The sequence below is a fragment of the Semicossyphus pulcher genome, unplaced genomic scaffold, assembly GCF_022749685.1.
Source record: "Semicossyphus pulcher isolate SPU_LCO1_2020_fin unplaced genomic scaffold, fSemPul1.0.p SCAF_6, whole genome shotgun sequence".
In the NCBI taxonomy this organism is placed as follows: Eukaryota; Metazoa; Chordata; class Actinopteri; order Labriformes; family Labridae; genus Semicossyphus; species Semicossyphus pulcher.
Genome location: NW_027211737.1, coordinates 19,299,008 through 19,317,077, shown reverse-complemented (window position 1 = coordinate 19,317,077; position 18,070 = coordinate 19,299,008). Strand labels below are relative to the sequence as shown.

The window sequence follows — 18,070 nt, the reverse complement described above, 5'->3', positions numbered from 1 at the left end:
GAAAACAAGCAGACGTCGTACCTCTCCTCTGTTTGGTTGTCCACGTTGACAAAGATGGAGGAGGTGGAGATGGTTCCCATGGAGGAGCCCTCATAGAAGGACGGGTTGGCGGGGACCAGGTCGGGACGCAGGTACGAACCAAACACAGCTGAAGAGAAAACATTGTAAACAACTTATTATTGTAAACATCTTCTCCTCTGACACTTACTTCCTGCATGCCCCCAGTTTATAACACAGGTTTGTTTTCCTTCATTTGAAGGCTTCTCACACAATTCAAGATGAGACCTATCGAACTGTTGAACGCTCCTTCAGGTCCACATAGACATTAGACATTTGTCATAGTCTGAGCAGTATCCTCGATGAGTAAACTGAGCTTTGTATGTAAAATCACTTCCCCTTTAAGTAAGAAAACATCGACCAAAAGTGAAACCCACTGCCATCATTTCTTGTACGAACATAAATCCCCTGTTAGTCGATCAATACAGCTAAGTATAGGTGTATTGATCAGAATGTAAAGCTGACACTGGATCAGCAGACGGAGGGATGAAGAGTTCATCTTCTGACTGAGACAAGGTCACGTTAATTTGATGTCAGTGAGCTGATGAAACGGACACACATTGCTCTGAACAACGAGACTTTCTTCTTCAGTAAATCATAACGAGAGAGTAAAGAAGTCTGCAAAATTGCTTCATAGTATGTTGCATCACAACAGCCTGTCTGTGAGGGCGCTCGGTTGTAAAGAGAAAGAGGACACGTCACCCCGTGACTTCTCTTTCCGCTCCACACACACGCACACGCCCTTGTTTCTTCCGCTGTGACTCCTTCATTAACGATCATTTCGACACTTTTTCGCCCTTTTTTGAACATCTGGGGTCATATTATGATCGTGAGGTGGATAGAGAGAGGGGAGAGGAGGTTAAACTACGCATTTGGTTTTGCCTTATGTACAAACACATCCAAACAGCGTATCTAAATGGCTGCTAATAAGAGGATACCCTCTGTTTTCTTTCCATTATGGCCGCCTACTGTATCATCCAGTGACAGCTTCCCCGCGGGGCAGTGCTGAGAGGACAACATTTTTATGGCTAAATGCAAGTGGCTGTTTATGGGCCTCGAGTGTTCCTAAAAAGCTCTCGTAAGCCACGACAGCTAGAGAGTGACTGAGGTTTAGAGGACAGACTGCAGATCAGGATAATCAGAAAGTGCATAGAGTTTAAAACTATCTCATTAATAATTCTGCCACTTCTAAAAACATCACTGAATGTCGTAAAACATCCAAGGTAAGATGTGGTCCAAACTAAACGGAGGAAACACTTTGCATGTACCTTGTCCATCCAGGCTTGCCAGACTGCACGCCCCTCCCAGCCTGACCCTCCTGTCCTCCTCGTTCCTCTCGTCTGCCTGCGATGAAAGGATCTCCTGTGAGGACGACTTCAGAGCCGGGATAGAAGTACGAGTCCTCTTTGAAGGGGAGAATCGAAGTGCTGCAGAGCACACAAAAAAAATAAAAGTGAGAGAAAGAAAAGAAAGTGAGAGAGAGAGAGAGATTCAGGGGGAGAGTAAGAGGAGATAATTGAAGGAGGTAGAGGAAAGGGATGATTATCCTGATTGAATCAATGTTCACACACAATAAAACTCCGTTGCTCTGCCTCCAGATTTAGCAGTGAAGTCATTAAACTGTTAAAAAGCGCAATGACAATTACACAAGTGTCCCCTAAGCAATCCTTACTCTGCCTCCCAAGCAGGCCATGGAATTAAATCCTTCCCTGGCAGCTCCGTCTGACGCAACACGCCGACGGCTAATAGCACCGCAAAGTCCTCAAATCTTTGCCTCAGCCATGTTTTTTTTTCCAAAGCCTGGTCCCGCATGGTTGTATAAGATTCTTTACTACTTTAACACTGTATTTGATGCTAATGTGACGTTCAGGAACTACTTCCTGGCTTTACCTACAGCCACAAAACTCTGCTGGTAAGATTGAAATGTTGTCATACATTGATCAGCTGTGATTGGCTGATTTCTGAGTTTAAAAGGGGACCAGCCGCATCTTTACTTCCAAGAACAAAGGATTTTAGCAAACTATAATTTATCCAACTTGTGACTGGGTACTTTTGTTTTTGGATTTCCAAACAACAAATCTGTTTTGAATGACTCAGCTGCATGATCGCTCAGACATAACCGACGTGCAGTCCTTCATTTAAGAGAAGAGAAATTAGTGTTAATCAAGTCTCAACATAAGGGATCATGTGCCTCAAATGCTTTAGAGAAGACGGCAATAACAGGCAAGAAACTTCAATGCTTTGTGTGATCAGGAGCACAAGACGAGGAACAGTATTCCAATTAGTGTAACAAGTATTTTACGGCTAACCTTATACCTTTCCCACCAAGACAAGCGCGTTGACTCAGGTTTTTCAGACCCGGGAAGACCCGCTTATAGATGCCGATTGTCTCTTTTCCCATTACCAGTGAAGTACACTATCGGTTTCTTTTCTGCTCCGTCTGACGTCACAAACGCGCCAGAAACGGGGTTAATAAACAGTGAAGATGTTACCGTTGTTAGGTCTTTATTGTATCTCTAACTCATTCAGTCTGTTCATCAAACTCGGCGCCGATCAATTTGGAACGATGTTCGAGCGCTGCTCGGACGGAGATGGGCGGAATTTGTAGCTGAGCTGACAAGGAGTCGCAGAAGTTGCCGACGGAGCATAGCATCGTGCCGGAAAGGAGGCGGAGATTAGCGTGTCGACACAGGTTTTGTGTTCCCATCGATGCCAATTGGAGCCGAGGCGATAACTACCCGGGTCTACTGCAGAGTCATTTGACCCGGGTCTGAATGCTAATTGTAACCTTTCCCATTAAGCGAAAAAAACTGGGTGTTAACGGGTTTTTGACCAGTGGGAAAGCGGCTTAGAGACAGTAAAAACTGGCTACAGATTGACTCTCCTTATCAAAGAAGGACTTCCTACTTCCCCATCTTTGTTGTGTTTACACGTGTGATGATTATCAGCCTTCAGACTTACGCTGAGTCTTCCTGAAGACCCGTGTGCTCATGAACTTGAGGAAGCGGCTTGCATAAAACCCGGGCCTGTGCACCGACACGGAGTCCTGAGGACAGGCAGAGAAAATGTTGTTAGGCTTTTATCAGCAGATGTAAAAATATGTGTGCAAATAAAAGGCTCATTCATAAAAGCAGCAGTATCAGATCTGAGCGGAGTATCCACTTACGCCATCGTACACCAGCGCCTTCCACGAGTGTTCCAACTTTTTAATGAACCTGGGGAGAAACAGAACAAGAACAAGCCTTGTCATGAAGTATTCGCTTACCCAACAAGTTCTTCTTTATACTTCCCTCTTCCCCGTTGGCAGAACTGAGGTCATTTTTCAGCAATTTGGCAGAAAATACATCAAAGTTTTCGGTTATGTAACTTTGTCTTAGTGTGAAGCAAGCTAGCAGTAATAAGGCAAATTGGGCCTATTCATCCTCCCTCCCTGACCTGATCTCACCTCGCCCACTCTGTGTTCGTCTGATGCCTCGACCAACCAGGCTGACAGAGATTTATGTGCAGCTTTAAAATCTCAACAAGTTCGAAAAGTCGATGAGGCAGAAGGCTTCCTCCTCTGTTAGCCCTATGCTTTTAGACAGAAAATCAATGTGTAAATAAAGAAGAGTGATAGGCCGCTGTGTCCATTTAAATAACGGCAGATAGATAAAAAGTCCTGAATCCTTTTAGGGGTGTGATAAATCGGCTTGTAGCTCTTTCCATTAACGCAGGGTGGTAATTCAATGTTCATGGTTCTTGTTGCGGAGCAATCTTCAATCAAAGCAGTCACACTGACAATCACAGAGTCCTTAAATACTCATGCATGTTCTCTGTTAATGGTTACAACTTCAGATGAGACGTTTTACAGACATGACTGCAGATCATTTCATGGCCCCCAAAAGTCACCAGATTATTTCCAATCAGAAAGCACCGGATTAAGGATCATACCTGTATGACTGTAGAATATCTATGATGCCCAGGAAGATGAGCAGCTTTTCTTCTTTGTGTGTTTTGGCAGGGATGCCGCCCATCCTGAAACAGAGTAAAACACACCAGCAGCAGTCAGAGAACAGCAGCTGTTCTTCTTTTGCGATGCATGAAACTCATTTGAAACGTTTGTAAAAGGGGCACTTACGGTAATTATATTCATGTGTATCGCTATACGCAGATCAGTGGCTGTGTTTGTGTAGCTATGGTTATATGAGAGCCAGACTGTGTGTACACTGTTCGAGTTACGAGCACGCTTGTGTAACTGTTAGAGAAAAGGTGGAGATTAAGAGACACACAGAGGCACAGAGTGTGTGTGTGTGTGTGTGTGTGTGTGCCCAAATATGTGTGCATAATATGCGTTTTCCCCCAGCTGAGCCCACTCACGTGTCGTCTGTGGTGAGGGCTTCGGCAGCCTTGCCGTCTCCCTGGATGGACTCCATGGCGGTGGAGTAAAGCACCCTCTGACCCACAGGTCTCCTCCCGTCGCCCCCTGCCTGGCCCGGCTCGCCCCCTTCTCTCTGGCTGTGGTCCAGGACGTGAACACCCAGCAGCAGGCTGTAGTCCATGATCTTAAAACTCTCCAGCACCTATAGCAAAATACAAGACGGGCGGATTTTACAAGAAATGCACAATAAATCCGTTTACACAAGCAAGACATTGTTATTCTGGACTTCACCTTCAGTTCTTTGAAGGTAAATATAGCAGCATTATGAAATCTCTACAAGAGCTCATTCTTTCTATTCCAACACATTTTAATCAGACAGCGTGTTTTACAGCTCAGAGGCTGTGAGCTTGTGAAAGAAAATCTGTTTAAGCCAGGTTTGAGCTAAATAAACAAGGTGTTTCTCCACAGTGAGCCAAGTGTTACATATTGACCCGTCTGAGGAGCCTTTCGCCCAGTTTCCCACAAACTCCGCGACTTTATGTCTCGCTGTGTTCGAGCAAAGCCGTCACGGCAAGACGAGGCGAGACAGAGAGGCTGGAGCTTGATCTGGGAACTGGATCGGGGTCACTGCCAGGTAGCCTAGACTGAAGAAAGTGGCTGTACTGGATCGTAATACTTGATTCGATTGGTTGGCAAGGAAAGAGAGAATCTCTCCGTGCCAGCTCGTGTGTGTTTGTTTGGATGATAAAAGCCACAGAGAAGGAGTGAAGAGATAATCAGAGCGGATAAAAAATTTGAAATTTGTTTGAAGTTCATCATAATTGTATTGGGCAATCTTACATACACACTATACATAACATATTCCTCAGCCTAATAGGATTTGAAGCAATGAAAAAACTTCTGATATAATCAAAGAGAGCCGTGACCCAGAATGCAGAGAGCTGGCCTATTTCAGTGAAGAATGTGAGACCAATAGTGTTTTGAAGTTGACCTAACACTTCCTCTTATCTTTCTCTGGATAAGACGTTCTCAATGCACGGTCAGAGCAGACGTTATGTGTGTTGGTGGTAAATATGCATCTGTGATAGAGACACGCACATCCATACTAGACGTAATGACGGACACAAACAAACACTGGGGCTTTTGTTCGAGCTCTGCCTTTTCCATATCAACGATTTGCATCCCTTCACTCCCAACTCCCCCAGCCTATTCAGACTGCAGCCATTTTTAATAGAGCCACGCACACCAGGCTGCCTACAGAAGGCCATTACTGTGTGCCCGTGCCCCAGCTCTCCCGGGCAAACAATCAAACCTTCACAGCAGAAAGAAAAAACAGCTGCAATTTATGTCGTACAATATTTTCCTCAGCTTCTGAAAATTGCCGTCTATACGTATGGACACATTCTCAAACACAGCTCAGTTTTCTCACAGTGAATGAGAGTTAATCCTACAACTCCTGTAGGACGTGAGCCGTGTCACAGCGTCCCTTAATCTTCAACAAATGTCTGATGTTTGACACTAAATCAGCCATGAAGCAGCACTCCTCCGCCCAGCCACCTCTGTGTTAGCGGGGCTTTAGCGCTCCACACAGTGCTCACCAGTGTGCCCCACTTTGCAGTGACACTAATACACTGCACTCTTTATGAGTATGAGTCTGTCTGTTGTGACACTACACCCCTGGGTTCAGTTACAATCACAGGAAGAACTCCGCTATAGTATGCCTCAATAATTCACGAGTACAACCTGCTGCTACCCATGAGTCGACACTTGTTTGGACTTTTAAAGGCACAAAGACTTTATAGAGAAAATCAGTACATCACTAGATCAACCGATTATTTGTGGTTTCATGCGTAGTTTAAGTAACTGTGACTGAGTCTTGTCGAAGCCTCGCTGATTTCTGACTGCAGGGTCAGGGCCTTCTGCAGCTGAGCGTGAGAGAAGCCATTGTTGTCACATGAAGAGGGGGACCGTACAGTAAATAGTTGTTTATGATTGGCTGGACTGCTGTCCCACTACTTCCAACAATGCATGCCTACGTTGTCTGAATTTTTATCCCGCACTTTGTATGAGAGATTTCTCAAACACACTGTACTGTACAGATGTCGTTTGGCCTTGTTGTCCCCAACATGACGAGGTATCGGCTGTCAAACTCAGCAGCTTGACATCACCGTCAGCATCACTATCATCGTTTCGTCTCGCACACAGCTGCTGCAGTCCTTGTAACACAACAGGGACCTGATGCTCCGATTCAAGTCAAACACACGCAGCCAGAATCAGAACGATACAAACACACACTCACTCTCTGCGAACATTAGAGTTCAACATGAATTATTAATGCCTTGTGTTGTTTTGGCATTATGGGAGCATCAGGGGAGCTGCAGAGTAATGAAGAGAGCAGACTTAAAAGGAGCGAATCCAGCGCTTTCCCTGGAAATGTCCCTCAGAGCAGAAATATTTGATCCTCTCAAACGCATTGCTCATCCTCTGCTTTGTCTCTTTTTTCTGCTGTTTGCTTCAGCTTTGACCTCCCACATTCCTATGAAACTGAGATCACAGCGCTCCAAGCAAAGGAAAAGCAGCAAAAGGTACTTTTCCGAGGCTTCGCCACATGTTCTTTCACAGCACAACAATCACCCTTCCACTTCCTCGTTCCCTCCACGCCCCTCGCCCCCTGTAGCTCGGCTCCTGCAGACCCTCCTCTGTGTTTTGATCCGCAGCCTCTCCTGGGGTGACGGGGTTAGCTGCTTACTCATGGAAATGGACGGCGATTCTGCTTAGCGGGCACTTTGCTTCCCGCTCAGGAGGCGAGGGCAGGAAGCCGTGACAATAACAAACTGTACAGCACATAGTCTCTAACAGCTGCTGGACAACAGTGTGATTCACATACATACAGGCGCACACACCATATACATCACACAAAGGCCAGTACATGCACACATAGCAGGTAGACAGCGCATGGCCCGGGCTGTAAATGTGTGTGTGCTGCCAGGTTAAGAAACCACTGACTTAGCGAGAGGGGAGGATGTCGCTCCGGCTGTTAACTGCTTATAAAAACACAGAAGTGTCGACAAAGTCAGCATGTTGGTTAATGATGATGAGAGAGGCCGTAACCTGAAGAGATCGCCCCAAGCTCATGTGAATTTCTGGTAATCTCACTTTAAACAAACATCACAAGACTTAGGTTTGCCCAAAAGCTAGAAATAAAGATACTGTTTGAGTTCAAATGTGGGAGAGCGACAGTTGTTCGCACCTGTTTACACACCTCTGCTCGCAGAGTTCTCCACTTTCCCAAAAGAGCAACGCAAACCGCAAACTAGTTACATAACTGAAGTCATGTCAAGTCATGAGACTGGAGGGAGTGTTAGCTCCTTTACCAAAGTACTACTAACACACTGGACAATGTACTTAAAGGGATAGTTCGGATATTTTGAAGTAGTGTTGTATGAGGTACGAATGAATAGTAATACGTACAGTATATAACAGTTGGCACGGCCGGCGTTCCCACACAGAAGCTAAGCTACGCACTGCTGCAGACGGGGTCAGGAGCACTATGTACTTTAGCCACTTAAAAGAGTCCAACATATAAACAAACATTTCAGTTGAAGTGTACGCTGTATTTTAGTTTTTTGTCTCCGCTTCACATTGACTTCAGACAGCCCTTTCCCTGGGCACTATGTCTTACGCCGCACAACGGCCCTGTATACCTACGCGTGCAGCGCACACTGTTATCTACTGTACGTGGTACACTTATTATCGATAAGTACCTCATACAACCTCACTTCCATAAATCTGAACTATCCCTTTAAGGAGTAGTAAGTCAATGCAGAAAAAAATACAATTATATAAGATATGATCATGATTTTTCTGTTGAAGTTGTCTTAGGTGAAGCAAAAATGTTGTGTTGGACGTTCTCTGATCATCATTTTGTGGAGTAAAATGTACGAAATTCTGTCTGAATTTTAGTGTAGTAGAAGTATAAAGTACAAGTAACTAAAATATCCACTTGAGTAAATGTACTTTAATTTAGAGACGCTGTGTTCACACAAAGAAGAGAAGAAGAAAAAGAAGGGAAGGAAAGAGGAGAGGAGAGAGGAGGAGAAGAGAGCGCTCTGTTACTTAACAGGCTAAACTAAATATACCCACAGCATCACACTGTTCATTACCGCTAATTCAGTTCCATGCGTCATCAATCATCGTTCGGTCATAAAGCCATCAAGGTTGATCTTTTCCCACACAGTAAAAAAATGAACCTTTTAAGCTGAGGTTGGTGTAATGGAAGTCATCGAGTGGCTGACCGGACCCAGCTGACCGGAAGTCTCTCTTCCAGGTCTCTAGTCCTCTTCTGAGACAGACCACCACTTACAGTAACATCCTGGTCAGATTCCAGGTTTCATATCAGAGCCCATGGGAAAGCTGTGTGTGCACACACACATACACACGTGTGTGTGTGTGTGTGTGTGAGTGAGTGCAGTTACTGTAAGTCGAGCAGAACGAATGGGATTACAGCACAGGGTGCTTTAGGATTTAAACCCCATAATTAACTGGCCACTATGAGGGTAAAAACACATTAAATCAGTGTCTGAAAGCCACACTGTCATCACTCATAAAGCTACTCCCGGAGTCCATCCGCTTTGTCCACATAAAGTACAGCAGTGTAGGAATGTCACTGCAGAAATACACATTTAGTTTGCTGAGACGCCAACACAAAGGACTCATTGTGCAGTCTGAGGTCCAATGTTTCACTGTTAAACGATTCATCAGTGGCTTTATTTCACATCTCTAGCATACATCTCTGTGGTCTCTTCACCACATTGTCTTTGTTGTTGTTATTTGAGAGGCGAGCCAAACACTAAGTCAGCTCTTCTTTTCTGGTTCTTTAAAGCCTGGAGGCCTGTTACTCCGCTACAAAAGTGGTCTGCAAACACGTCAGCAAAACATGAAAATATACTGTACTATGTGGTCCTTCAGTGAGAATGTCTGAGCTCTTTCTGATTATGTTTTATGTTTGTTTGCATGCTTCTAAAAGCAGCAGAATACTTGTGGACCATCAGAGCACAGAGCACATTTTCTATTGAACTCCAATTATCCTTAAAATAGAGAAGAATGTGAGCGTTTAGTTTGGAGGTCTATCTTTGGTCCGAGCTCTGAGTCTCTCACGCTACCAGGATCATGTCTTAATCACATTCAGTGTTTGGAGAGCTGTCATGGACTGAAACATGGCAGCAGAGACGGGAGAACAGAGCCAAACGCTGATCGATCTCACTCACACAAACACATGGAAAACTCTCTTTTCCATCTCAGATGCACACATGCTATCCAGTTGTCTAGCTGATCTAACTTATTCTCATTAAGCTCCCATAATTGGTCACAAGAACGGGAGGTTAGTCATGTCCCCCCACTCCAGTGAATTCCCAGGTTCAAAGCGATCAGCTCTGAGCTCTGATATGGCACATGACATTATGTCCATGTGGGGCTTTGCTGCACACAGTTAGTGAAGGAATGATAGCATGAGAATTCAACAGAAACGTCTGAAGGAAAGTATTCTGGTAATGAAAATCATCTGATCCTAGACTTCTTTGTTTGCTGCACAGATGCCTTTTATGGAATGAAAGTGACCTTCCTGTTGTGGTATGACTTTGCAACTTTAAAGCCTCTCAGAACAGACAGAGACAAGAATAAAGAGCGCCTACCCGACAGTCTCTCTGCAGTGTCTTCATCAGGTTGTTGTACGTCTCTGCGTCAAAGTAAAGTCCTTCTTCGTGCATGTCCTGGAAGTCCAGATCTTTGTAGGTCGGAGAATTCTTCTCTCGCTCTTTCCTCGACGCTCGTCTCTTGTAGGTGGATCCTTTCAGGTCGTATTTGTAGTGCATTTTGACGGAGCGCGGCAGCACGTTGTTCATCACCACCAGCCGGATGTTGATGCCTCCGGATTGGATGCAGTAAAGTCCGTAGAACTTGGGCAGCAGCGTGCGCGGATTCTGGTTCAGGTTCTGTGAAGTGAGAGACAGCTTCAGTCGCAGTGTAGGACCCAGAATACTTTGAATCTAATTAGGTAGCTCTGAGTGAGATAAAAGGTAAAAGTTTGGTTAAATTATGTTGCAAAATACCTGATAATTTCATAGGATTTCAGGTATTTATGTTGCTGCAGAAAGCCCAATGTGAGGTTACAGTCGATAAGGTTGCAGGGGATCTTAAAATCTATGTAGGTTACAGTATGAATAAGTGACTAATGTTTGATTTCAGTGCGTGCAGCCACTGGTTCTCCATCCCTTCAGCTCTAACACTTTCTCAGTCTGATGGTGCCCTACAGCTGGAGCTAATGAGAGCGCTCGCTGCATCTCATTTATGCCACCACAGCATCTGATGAGTCATCTATTCAAGAGGGTTTTGGACACCATTCACCACTCAAAGCGAGCGTGTATCCACCTGTGCATGTCCTGGTGACCTCACAACGCAACTATGAGTGTCTCACCATGTAGTATCCAGGTAGCAATCTCTGGAGAAACTTGGCCTCTTTGTGCTGGACGGTTTTAATGATGAACTCGTCATCGCTGGTTAGGTAGAAGAGAGAGCCGCTGGCCCCCGGGTTGGTCAGCTCAATCAGGGGCTCGTTTACCAGGGAGTACTGAGAAGAAGAAACAATGACAGCTCTTACAACATAGAATATTACATGTATTTTTTATGTTCTACATGATAAACAAAGATGCTACAGGAGTGCAGTAAAGATTCAGGATATTTGCAGTAAATCCTACGATGCAAAAGCATTTCCAAATACTTGTTTTTGGCTACATTCCCTGTTTGGCCAGAAATAGACACTGAAAATGTACACTAGGACATTACATTTCAACCATCAATATGCCACTTAAATAGCCCCCACTTTACTGGAAAGGCCTTCTCCATATTAGGGAACCTGGCTGTAGGGATCATTAAACATATTCACACAGAGGTGATTTCTCTCTGACGTCTGCTCAGGATGGGAAGCTCAAACGCTGTCATTATATCATACGGCTGTTGTTCATCATAAGGTTGTTCATTATCATTTCATCGCTTCTAGATTTTTAATAAAGTTAAAAGGCAGGGAACAATAAAAATCCTGCCTTATTTCATGTTAAAACAACATATTTGATGACTCATTCTGCTCAATATAATTTAGCCGCTTACTAGCTAACATTACCGTTAGCTAACATTACCGTTAGCTAGGACGTGGCTGACAGCTAATATTTAGTGTATAATGTAACGAATGGACTGTACTTATATAGTGCTTTTCTAGTCTTTGCAACCACTCAAAGCTGCTTTTACACTACATATCACATTCACCCATTCACACACTGATGGCAGAGGCTGCTACGTAGAGTGCCCAACTGTCAACCAGATATCACATTCATACCCGTTGGCTATGCCACCGGGAGCAATTTGGGGTTCAGTGTCTTGCCCAAGGACACTTCGACATGTAGCCTGAGGGAGCTGGGGATCGGACCTCCGACCTTCCGATTGAAGGATGACCGACTCTTCCACTAAGCCACAGCCGCCCCCAAGTGTAACAAGTGTAGTGTAAAGTCTTTGCTAACTAGGAAGTGGTTGTATTGTATGCTAACAATAGCTGTTTTCTAAAGGAAGCTAATGCTAACATGTTATCAATATGCATGTTAGCATTATATATACCAACATTTGAGCTGCCCTAACCCTGAGCGCGACATCAGAGTAATGTAGATGTCATGGGAATATGGTGAATTCAGTCAAAAGAGCAACAAGACCAAGCCTTTTAGTAGATAATAAAAAGAAAAACAGAATCAGTTCATTGCAGAAACACCATCTCTGGATCATATGACCCGAACTTTAATAAAAGTCCACAGACATTTGACGCCTGCTGCTGAAAGGCAGCAAACAAACCCACTAACACGGACAGAGGCATAAGCTCCACAGCCGAGGATAATAAGGTCCAATTACCGCTAGAACTGCGTCTCAAAAACACCACAACACATCGAGCGTCTTCATCCCAGCGTGGTAATCAACGTGTGAGTGAGAGGCTGTGAGAGCAGCGGCCTGAAGATGCGGGTTAGATGTTAATCAGTGCGATATGAGAGCAACATGTTCAGAGAGGAGGAGAAGCACTGGAGGCGATCGCTCTCCGTCTGCAGGGACTCTCACGCTGATGACCATCTGCAGTTACCAGCACCAATTTATCCCTGTTTATTGCATTTGCATCCAGGATACTCTGTGTGTGTGTGGGCGCGTGTGTGTGTGCTCTCTGTTTTAATTAGACTCTGCTGCGTGGCTTCTGTCTGAATGAATTTATCATCACCTCACGGACATCAATCAACAGTACATCCTCTGAGCAGCAGTGTCTTATGCCGTCCTCCGCTAACTGCCTTGAAGTTAACTTACATTGTTTAGTCCTTTCACTCACGCACAAATGTAGCACTCAAAAACAAGAATGCAGCTGCACGGTTGTCAAAAGGCTCGGAGGCAGGGAGAGAATAGGAAACAACGTCACATTATAATAAAGCTCAAACAAGATTACACAAAATCTAATTTGGTTCCTAGCAAGAGGCGTACGTGTTAAGTAGGGATGAATATGGCAACAAGGTGCTCTGTGGTGAGCAGCAAATTAAATTAACATAGAGGATGGGTGTAGGGTGTATACATAATGGCTGTGACAGGGCTGTTTGAACATGCCTCGTGAGGGATGTTAGACACCCTAGGCGTCACTGAGAGATTACAGATGGGAAACATGTGCCAATAAGCAAACAAAAATGCAGAGTCTCTTTTAAAACATCACCGCCTCTATCTCAGTCTGCGTTTGTCTGATTCTGCGGGGAAATCACAGAATGATCTGTTGATTTCACGCAGCTCTGGGAGCTGATTAAAGCCGTCGTAATGAGGGCACGCTCCGTTAGCTCAGTTATTACGTTTAATATCTCCCGCAGCCCAATATTTACCTTAGGGCCATCCCTCTGTTCTGATTTTCCCCTGCACGGAGGATGTTTGGTCGTATAAATGACGAGTTTCAAGATGAGAATTTGTTGTTTTACAAGGGGTTATTTGGAGGACTGTTTCTTGGAAGGGAGCAGTGACTTCCTGGCCAGGCTGGACTCCAGGAAGTCAGGATGTTTCAAAACATGCCAAACTATTTTATCTGCTGCTGGTGGTAAAAGTTGACGTTACAGTAGGTGAAACGGATCTGATGTTTATCCTTGATTTATTAACGCCACATGTCACAGGTTTAAGTCTTACCAGGTAGTCGTCAGGCTTGATGCCGAACAGATCCCTGAAGTATCTGAAGGCCAGCGGGGCGTAGGTCTTGAAGCGGAAGTCGGGGTAGTGATGTGCCGGGGTCAGGTTACTTCCCTCACTGGGATGTGCGATGAAAAAAACCAAGCACACCGGGAGAAAAACATATACGGTACATTAGAAACATTATTCTAAAACTACTAAAACAAGGGGGTTAACGGAAACTTTAACATTATATAAGAGAAGTCATTATCTTCCAACCAAAGCTCTCATGCAGGCAGCACAAGGGGGGAAAGTGAAGCCTTACACCAATCTTTGTGCCTGGATATCGAGGCTATTGACTCCTAGTAAGTGTATCAGTGGGCCCTTGTAATGTGCTCCACCCATGAATGAACAGGCTTCAGTAAAGTCATCCATGGGAACCCAGATTCACCAGTATTGTGCTGAAGAACTGGCCTGTATAGAGTTCTTCGCCTGGAGACTGAAGGAGGCTCTGATTACTGGCTCTAAACAAAACCACACAACACATGAGCCCCGACTCTGTGAGGGAGGAAGGGAATATATACTAGACAAATAATAACAACACACACGAATAACCTACATTTTTTTGTTGTACAAAGAGAGCTGACATTCTCAGACGGCTCAAGATAAAGAGCAAGCTTGTTTTGTAACTTGCGTCCGAGGGGAACACCGAGACACGGCAGAAAGCATGACTAAAAGCTTAGCATGAGTCAGCCTTTTTCATCATATAAACTCACTGAAATGAATCGCTCTGACCCAAAAAATAAAGAATTAGGTTAATAAAGGTTTTTGTTTTCCAGGCAACCTCTAAATCTGGTTAAAATCCTGAGAACTTTATCAGGGTAAAGAGGCTTCTGTCTTTTCTCTTGTAATCGTATACAGGCAACAATCATGCCCTCCAGTGTAACACTACACCTGTGATTACTCTACGCTGAAATCTGACTGCTCTGTTTAGAGTGCGAGGGCAACAACATTTATCTTTCATCAATGACTGACAGTCCGTGATGGTAACGCACGCCTCGCTTGGAAACTATTCAGCAAAACACGGCACCTGCAAACGTTTCATTCAATGCAATCAGAGAGCCATCTGCGTGTGTGAAAGACGTGTGCTGGTTGTCGGAAACAAATGCACTGAGAGACAAAAAAAAACTGTGCGTTAAAGTTATCTGTAACATCTCCGGCCATCCGAAACTCGCCTGACAGGACAAACAACAGTGGGAAAAAAAAGAGAGGAGAGGAGCAACAACACAGGGATGAAGAGAGGGAGCGGAGGGGTGAGAGGGAGGAAGGCGATAACAGCATCTGAGAGCCGTCTCCATCACTCAGCCTCTCTCTCAGGATGCTTTGTCAGCGTGAAGGAAGAAGAGGTTTGTGTTTGTGTGCAATTATAGAACAAAACAGAAACACTTAGAGAATTTAAAGGCAATAAAGAGGAAAATAGTCGACATCAATTTCCCCTCCGAGCTGATTATGTCTCATTTGTTCTGTCTTCTGTATTTATCCCGTTTCCTAACACGCAGCCTTGATATTCTTTATTTAAGTACGCTCTCCTGTGTGAAAGGCAGGCCCTGAGGGTAACAATAACTTTCAGTTTATTTCACCATTATATGAAAACTGTTGACACTGGGCGCAGATGATGATGTAACAAAGCTACAGCAGGATTTCAAACACTCGTCACTGTAAGGCCAACACCCAGAGCAGGACTAATGTTTGGCTGTTGCTGAGGAACGCGGCAGTAAATGTGCGTGCCAAGACTAGGTTTGCATAAACCATACTCAGTTTGCATATCCTGGTGCAGGTTTGGAAAGGTAAACCACAAAGCCTTACAGACACAAGTTCTCTTCGTCAAGCTTCAGAGTCAAAGTTTTGAATTAGTGATAAAAAAGTAGAAAACGTGCATTTTTTATTAAGAATTTAAGCGTCCAAATCGCATAAAACTGACTCTGATACTGTAAGCGGTAATAAGACACATTGTTACACTGATTAATGGTCAAATTAGATACAGCATGTGTGAATACATGAGACACACTTTCGAAGAATTCGCGGCTCCTGTTTTAGATTACATAAAATGCTTCTTTAAGCTGAGGGCAGCGTGAGATGACGGAGCGGCCCCACACTGACATACGTTTTGCCCTGTGGCAGTAAGAGGCACACAGTAAGCTGATTTCACAGTTCTTGGCAGGATTATCCACTAGAATAGTTTCATCCCTGCATCATGACTTAGACCAGCAAAATTCACTTTGTTGGATAAATGATGAGCGGGCGGTTTGCGCGAGCAGTATTTGTTTGGACTGGATGTCCAGCGCCTGCAGTTTCCACTGGGCATGATTAATAATAGTTCTTAATGTTTTCAATACAAGATGCAGGCTAATAATATGAGAGCGGGCAGACAGGCAAGGCTAGTCGTTTTCCATTCATTCACTTAGCAGAGACAGGCTGCCTGTTCCCACCTACACATAACCTGTTTTTTATGAAGCAGCTCTGATTCACTGACTCTTGTAGACAAATAACCCTGAGCTTACGCAACAGTCTGGCTGTTATTGTGATGACAATGTGAAAAATATTACGATACGAATAACTCATTATAGGCGATGCCTTGTTGTGTATAAAGGCTGTGGCACTAACCTTGGCAGAAAGACGCTCTCCACCACATAGAAGTCTTGCATAAGCACATCTCTGTCAGGCTTGGAGGTGAGGTTGCCCACTGTATAGCCAATGCCCAGCTGAATGGCACCTTTCAAGGCTGATGACGTCGTCTAGAGGGGGAAATAGAGACTTATAGCAAACTGTCACTGCTGTGCCCATTACACACACCAATGGGTGTACATGTGAACATTTTTATTTATGTACAGATTCTAGTTTATTATAGGAAGTTATTTCACAATGAGACACTTAGTCCAGGACATTTATATGGTTGAATTTTAATTCCCATACAAGCCCATAAAACACACAAACATACTAGTCCTCTTGTTAGGTCCGAGCTCACAAAAACACCTTTGATCAGTTTTAAGACCCGACCTAAACAGTGCTAGCCTTGTATGCCCTATAATGGGAACATGTTAAGAAATGCTGCCATAAAGTGTGACGTCTAAAGCAAGAAAAAGGAAAGAAAAACAAGTGTGACAGGCACTTGACTGATCTCTGGCAGCTGGCCCTGGCAGGGGTCAGGACATTATGTGCTGAGGACATTTATGAGGACTCATGTGACATTTGAAGTAGAGAACTTTTAGACCTGTTGACTCTAAACAGTGACACTCAAAAACATATGTTATGGAAGTTAAATTAAAACCAAAGACAGATTTTTTTTACCTTTTTGTATGTTTTCTCTCTGCTTGTGTTCCAAGGTCCTCCCATCCCATTTTCTGTTGTGGTTGACATCTGAAAGAGGCACAAAGGGCTGAATTAATCTACAATACGATAATTTCACACCTTAAAGCTGCTACTTACATCAGTAATATGGTGACTGAAAAAAGCACTAGCATTAAGCGCTACCTTGCTTAATGGAAAGCTGCGCCCGACGAACAGCAATCAGGGCGACATCTCTTGATTGTCGGCCACAGCGAACATCAGGAAGTGACTCTCAGTCGAGGGACCCTCTGCAGGAGACACATAGAGGCCCATTATTACACACTAAACCAAAACCAGGGCAAAAAAATGCTCACAGCATCCACATTATGTGAAGCTGCTCCAGAGTTAACTAGTGACAAGCTGAGGATGGAAGGGAACATGTTTTTAACGCCATCGCCCTCCTTTTCTGCCTGACAGGGGAGGCAAATTGCTATCCTCTCACTGTCGAACATGTATGTAGAGAGAGATGGCTGCTTCGACAGTAACTCATGATGAATTGTTAATCTATGTGTGCAACCATCTACCTACTCTTCTTGTTTGTCGTGCTTTGGGGAACAATACGATCCTGATTGTCCGTTTAGCCATCACCTCGCAAATCGCACAGCGATGGCATAGAAAGCAAGACCTTCTCCTCCTCATAATTCCTTCCATAGTCAAGGCCGTGTGTATGCATGAGTGTGTGTATGTGTGTGTGTGGGATGGATAAATAACACCTCATAAAGCAGCAGAGCCACAGGGTGTGTATGAATGAGGTGTAGCCCCCCGGGAGCCTGAATGTGATCTGCTGGCGCTGCCCAGCTTACAGCACAACCGAGTCCTTACTGAGCCACAAAAACGCCAGTCTGTCTCACTTCCTTAAATGTTCTCTGTGGATTTTACTGTACCACTCCCTGTCACTTTCTTTCATTCCCTCCTTATTTTTTCCAGCGTGCTTTCGTCCCGTTTCACTCCCTCGCTCTCCAGAGAACAGAGTGACACAAGTTGATTAAACTGTGACGTAACTCTGCCTCAGAGCGACTTTGAAATACAGAGAAGAGGCTACATAGTAAAACCTGC

The 18,070-nt window shown here is 44.4% G+C and overlaps 1 protein-coding gene across 1 annotated transcript in view; it reads right to left on the bottom strand.

The window, feature by feature from the left end:
- pip5k1bb (phosphatidylinositol-4-phosphate 5-kinase, type I, beta b) overlaps positions 1-18,070 on the bottom strand; it is a 31,714-nt gene that overhangs the window by 3,689 nt on the left and 9,955 nt on the right. The window contains exons 2-13 of the mRNA XM_069682664.1: positions 17,159-17,262; positions 16,976-17,044; positions 16,292-16,422; positions 13,649-13,766; positions 10,887-11,039; positions 10,105-10,404; positions 4,414-4,616; positions 3,988-4,071; positions 3,224-3,272; positions 3,019-3,103; positions 1,326-1,484; positions 22-148 (exon numbers count right to left, since the gene is read on the bottom strand). Coding sequence (XP_069538765.1) covers positions 22-148; positions 1,326-1,484; positions 3,019-3,103; positions 3,224-3,272; positions 3,988-4,071; positions 4,414-4,616; positions 10,105-10,404; positions 10,887-11,039; positions 13,649-13,766; positions 16,292-16,422; positions 16,976-17,044 — 1,478 coding nt within the window. The 5' untranslated portion in view covers positions 17,159-17,262. The remainder of the gene's footprint in view (positions 1-21; positions 149-1,325; positions 1,485-3,018; positions 3,104-3,223; positions 3,273-3,987; positions 4,072-4,413; positions 4,617-10,104; positions 10,405-10,886; positions 11,040-13,648; positions 13,767-16,291; positions 16,423-16,975; positions 17,045-17,158; positions 17,263-18,070) is intronic.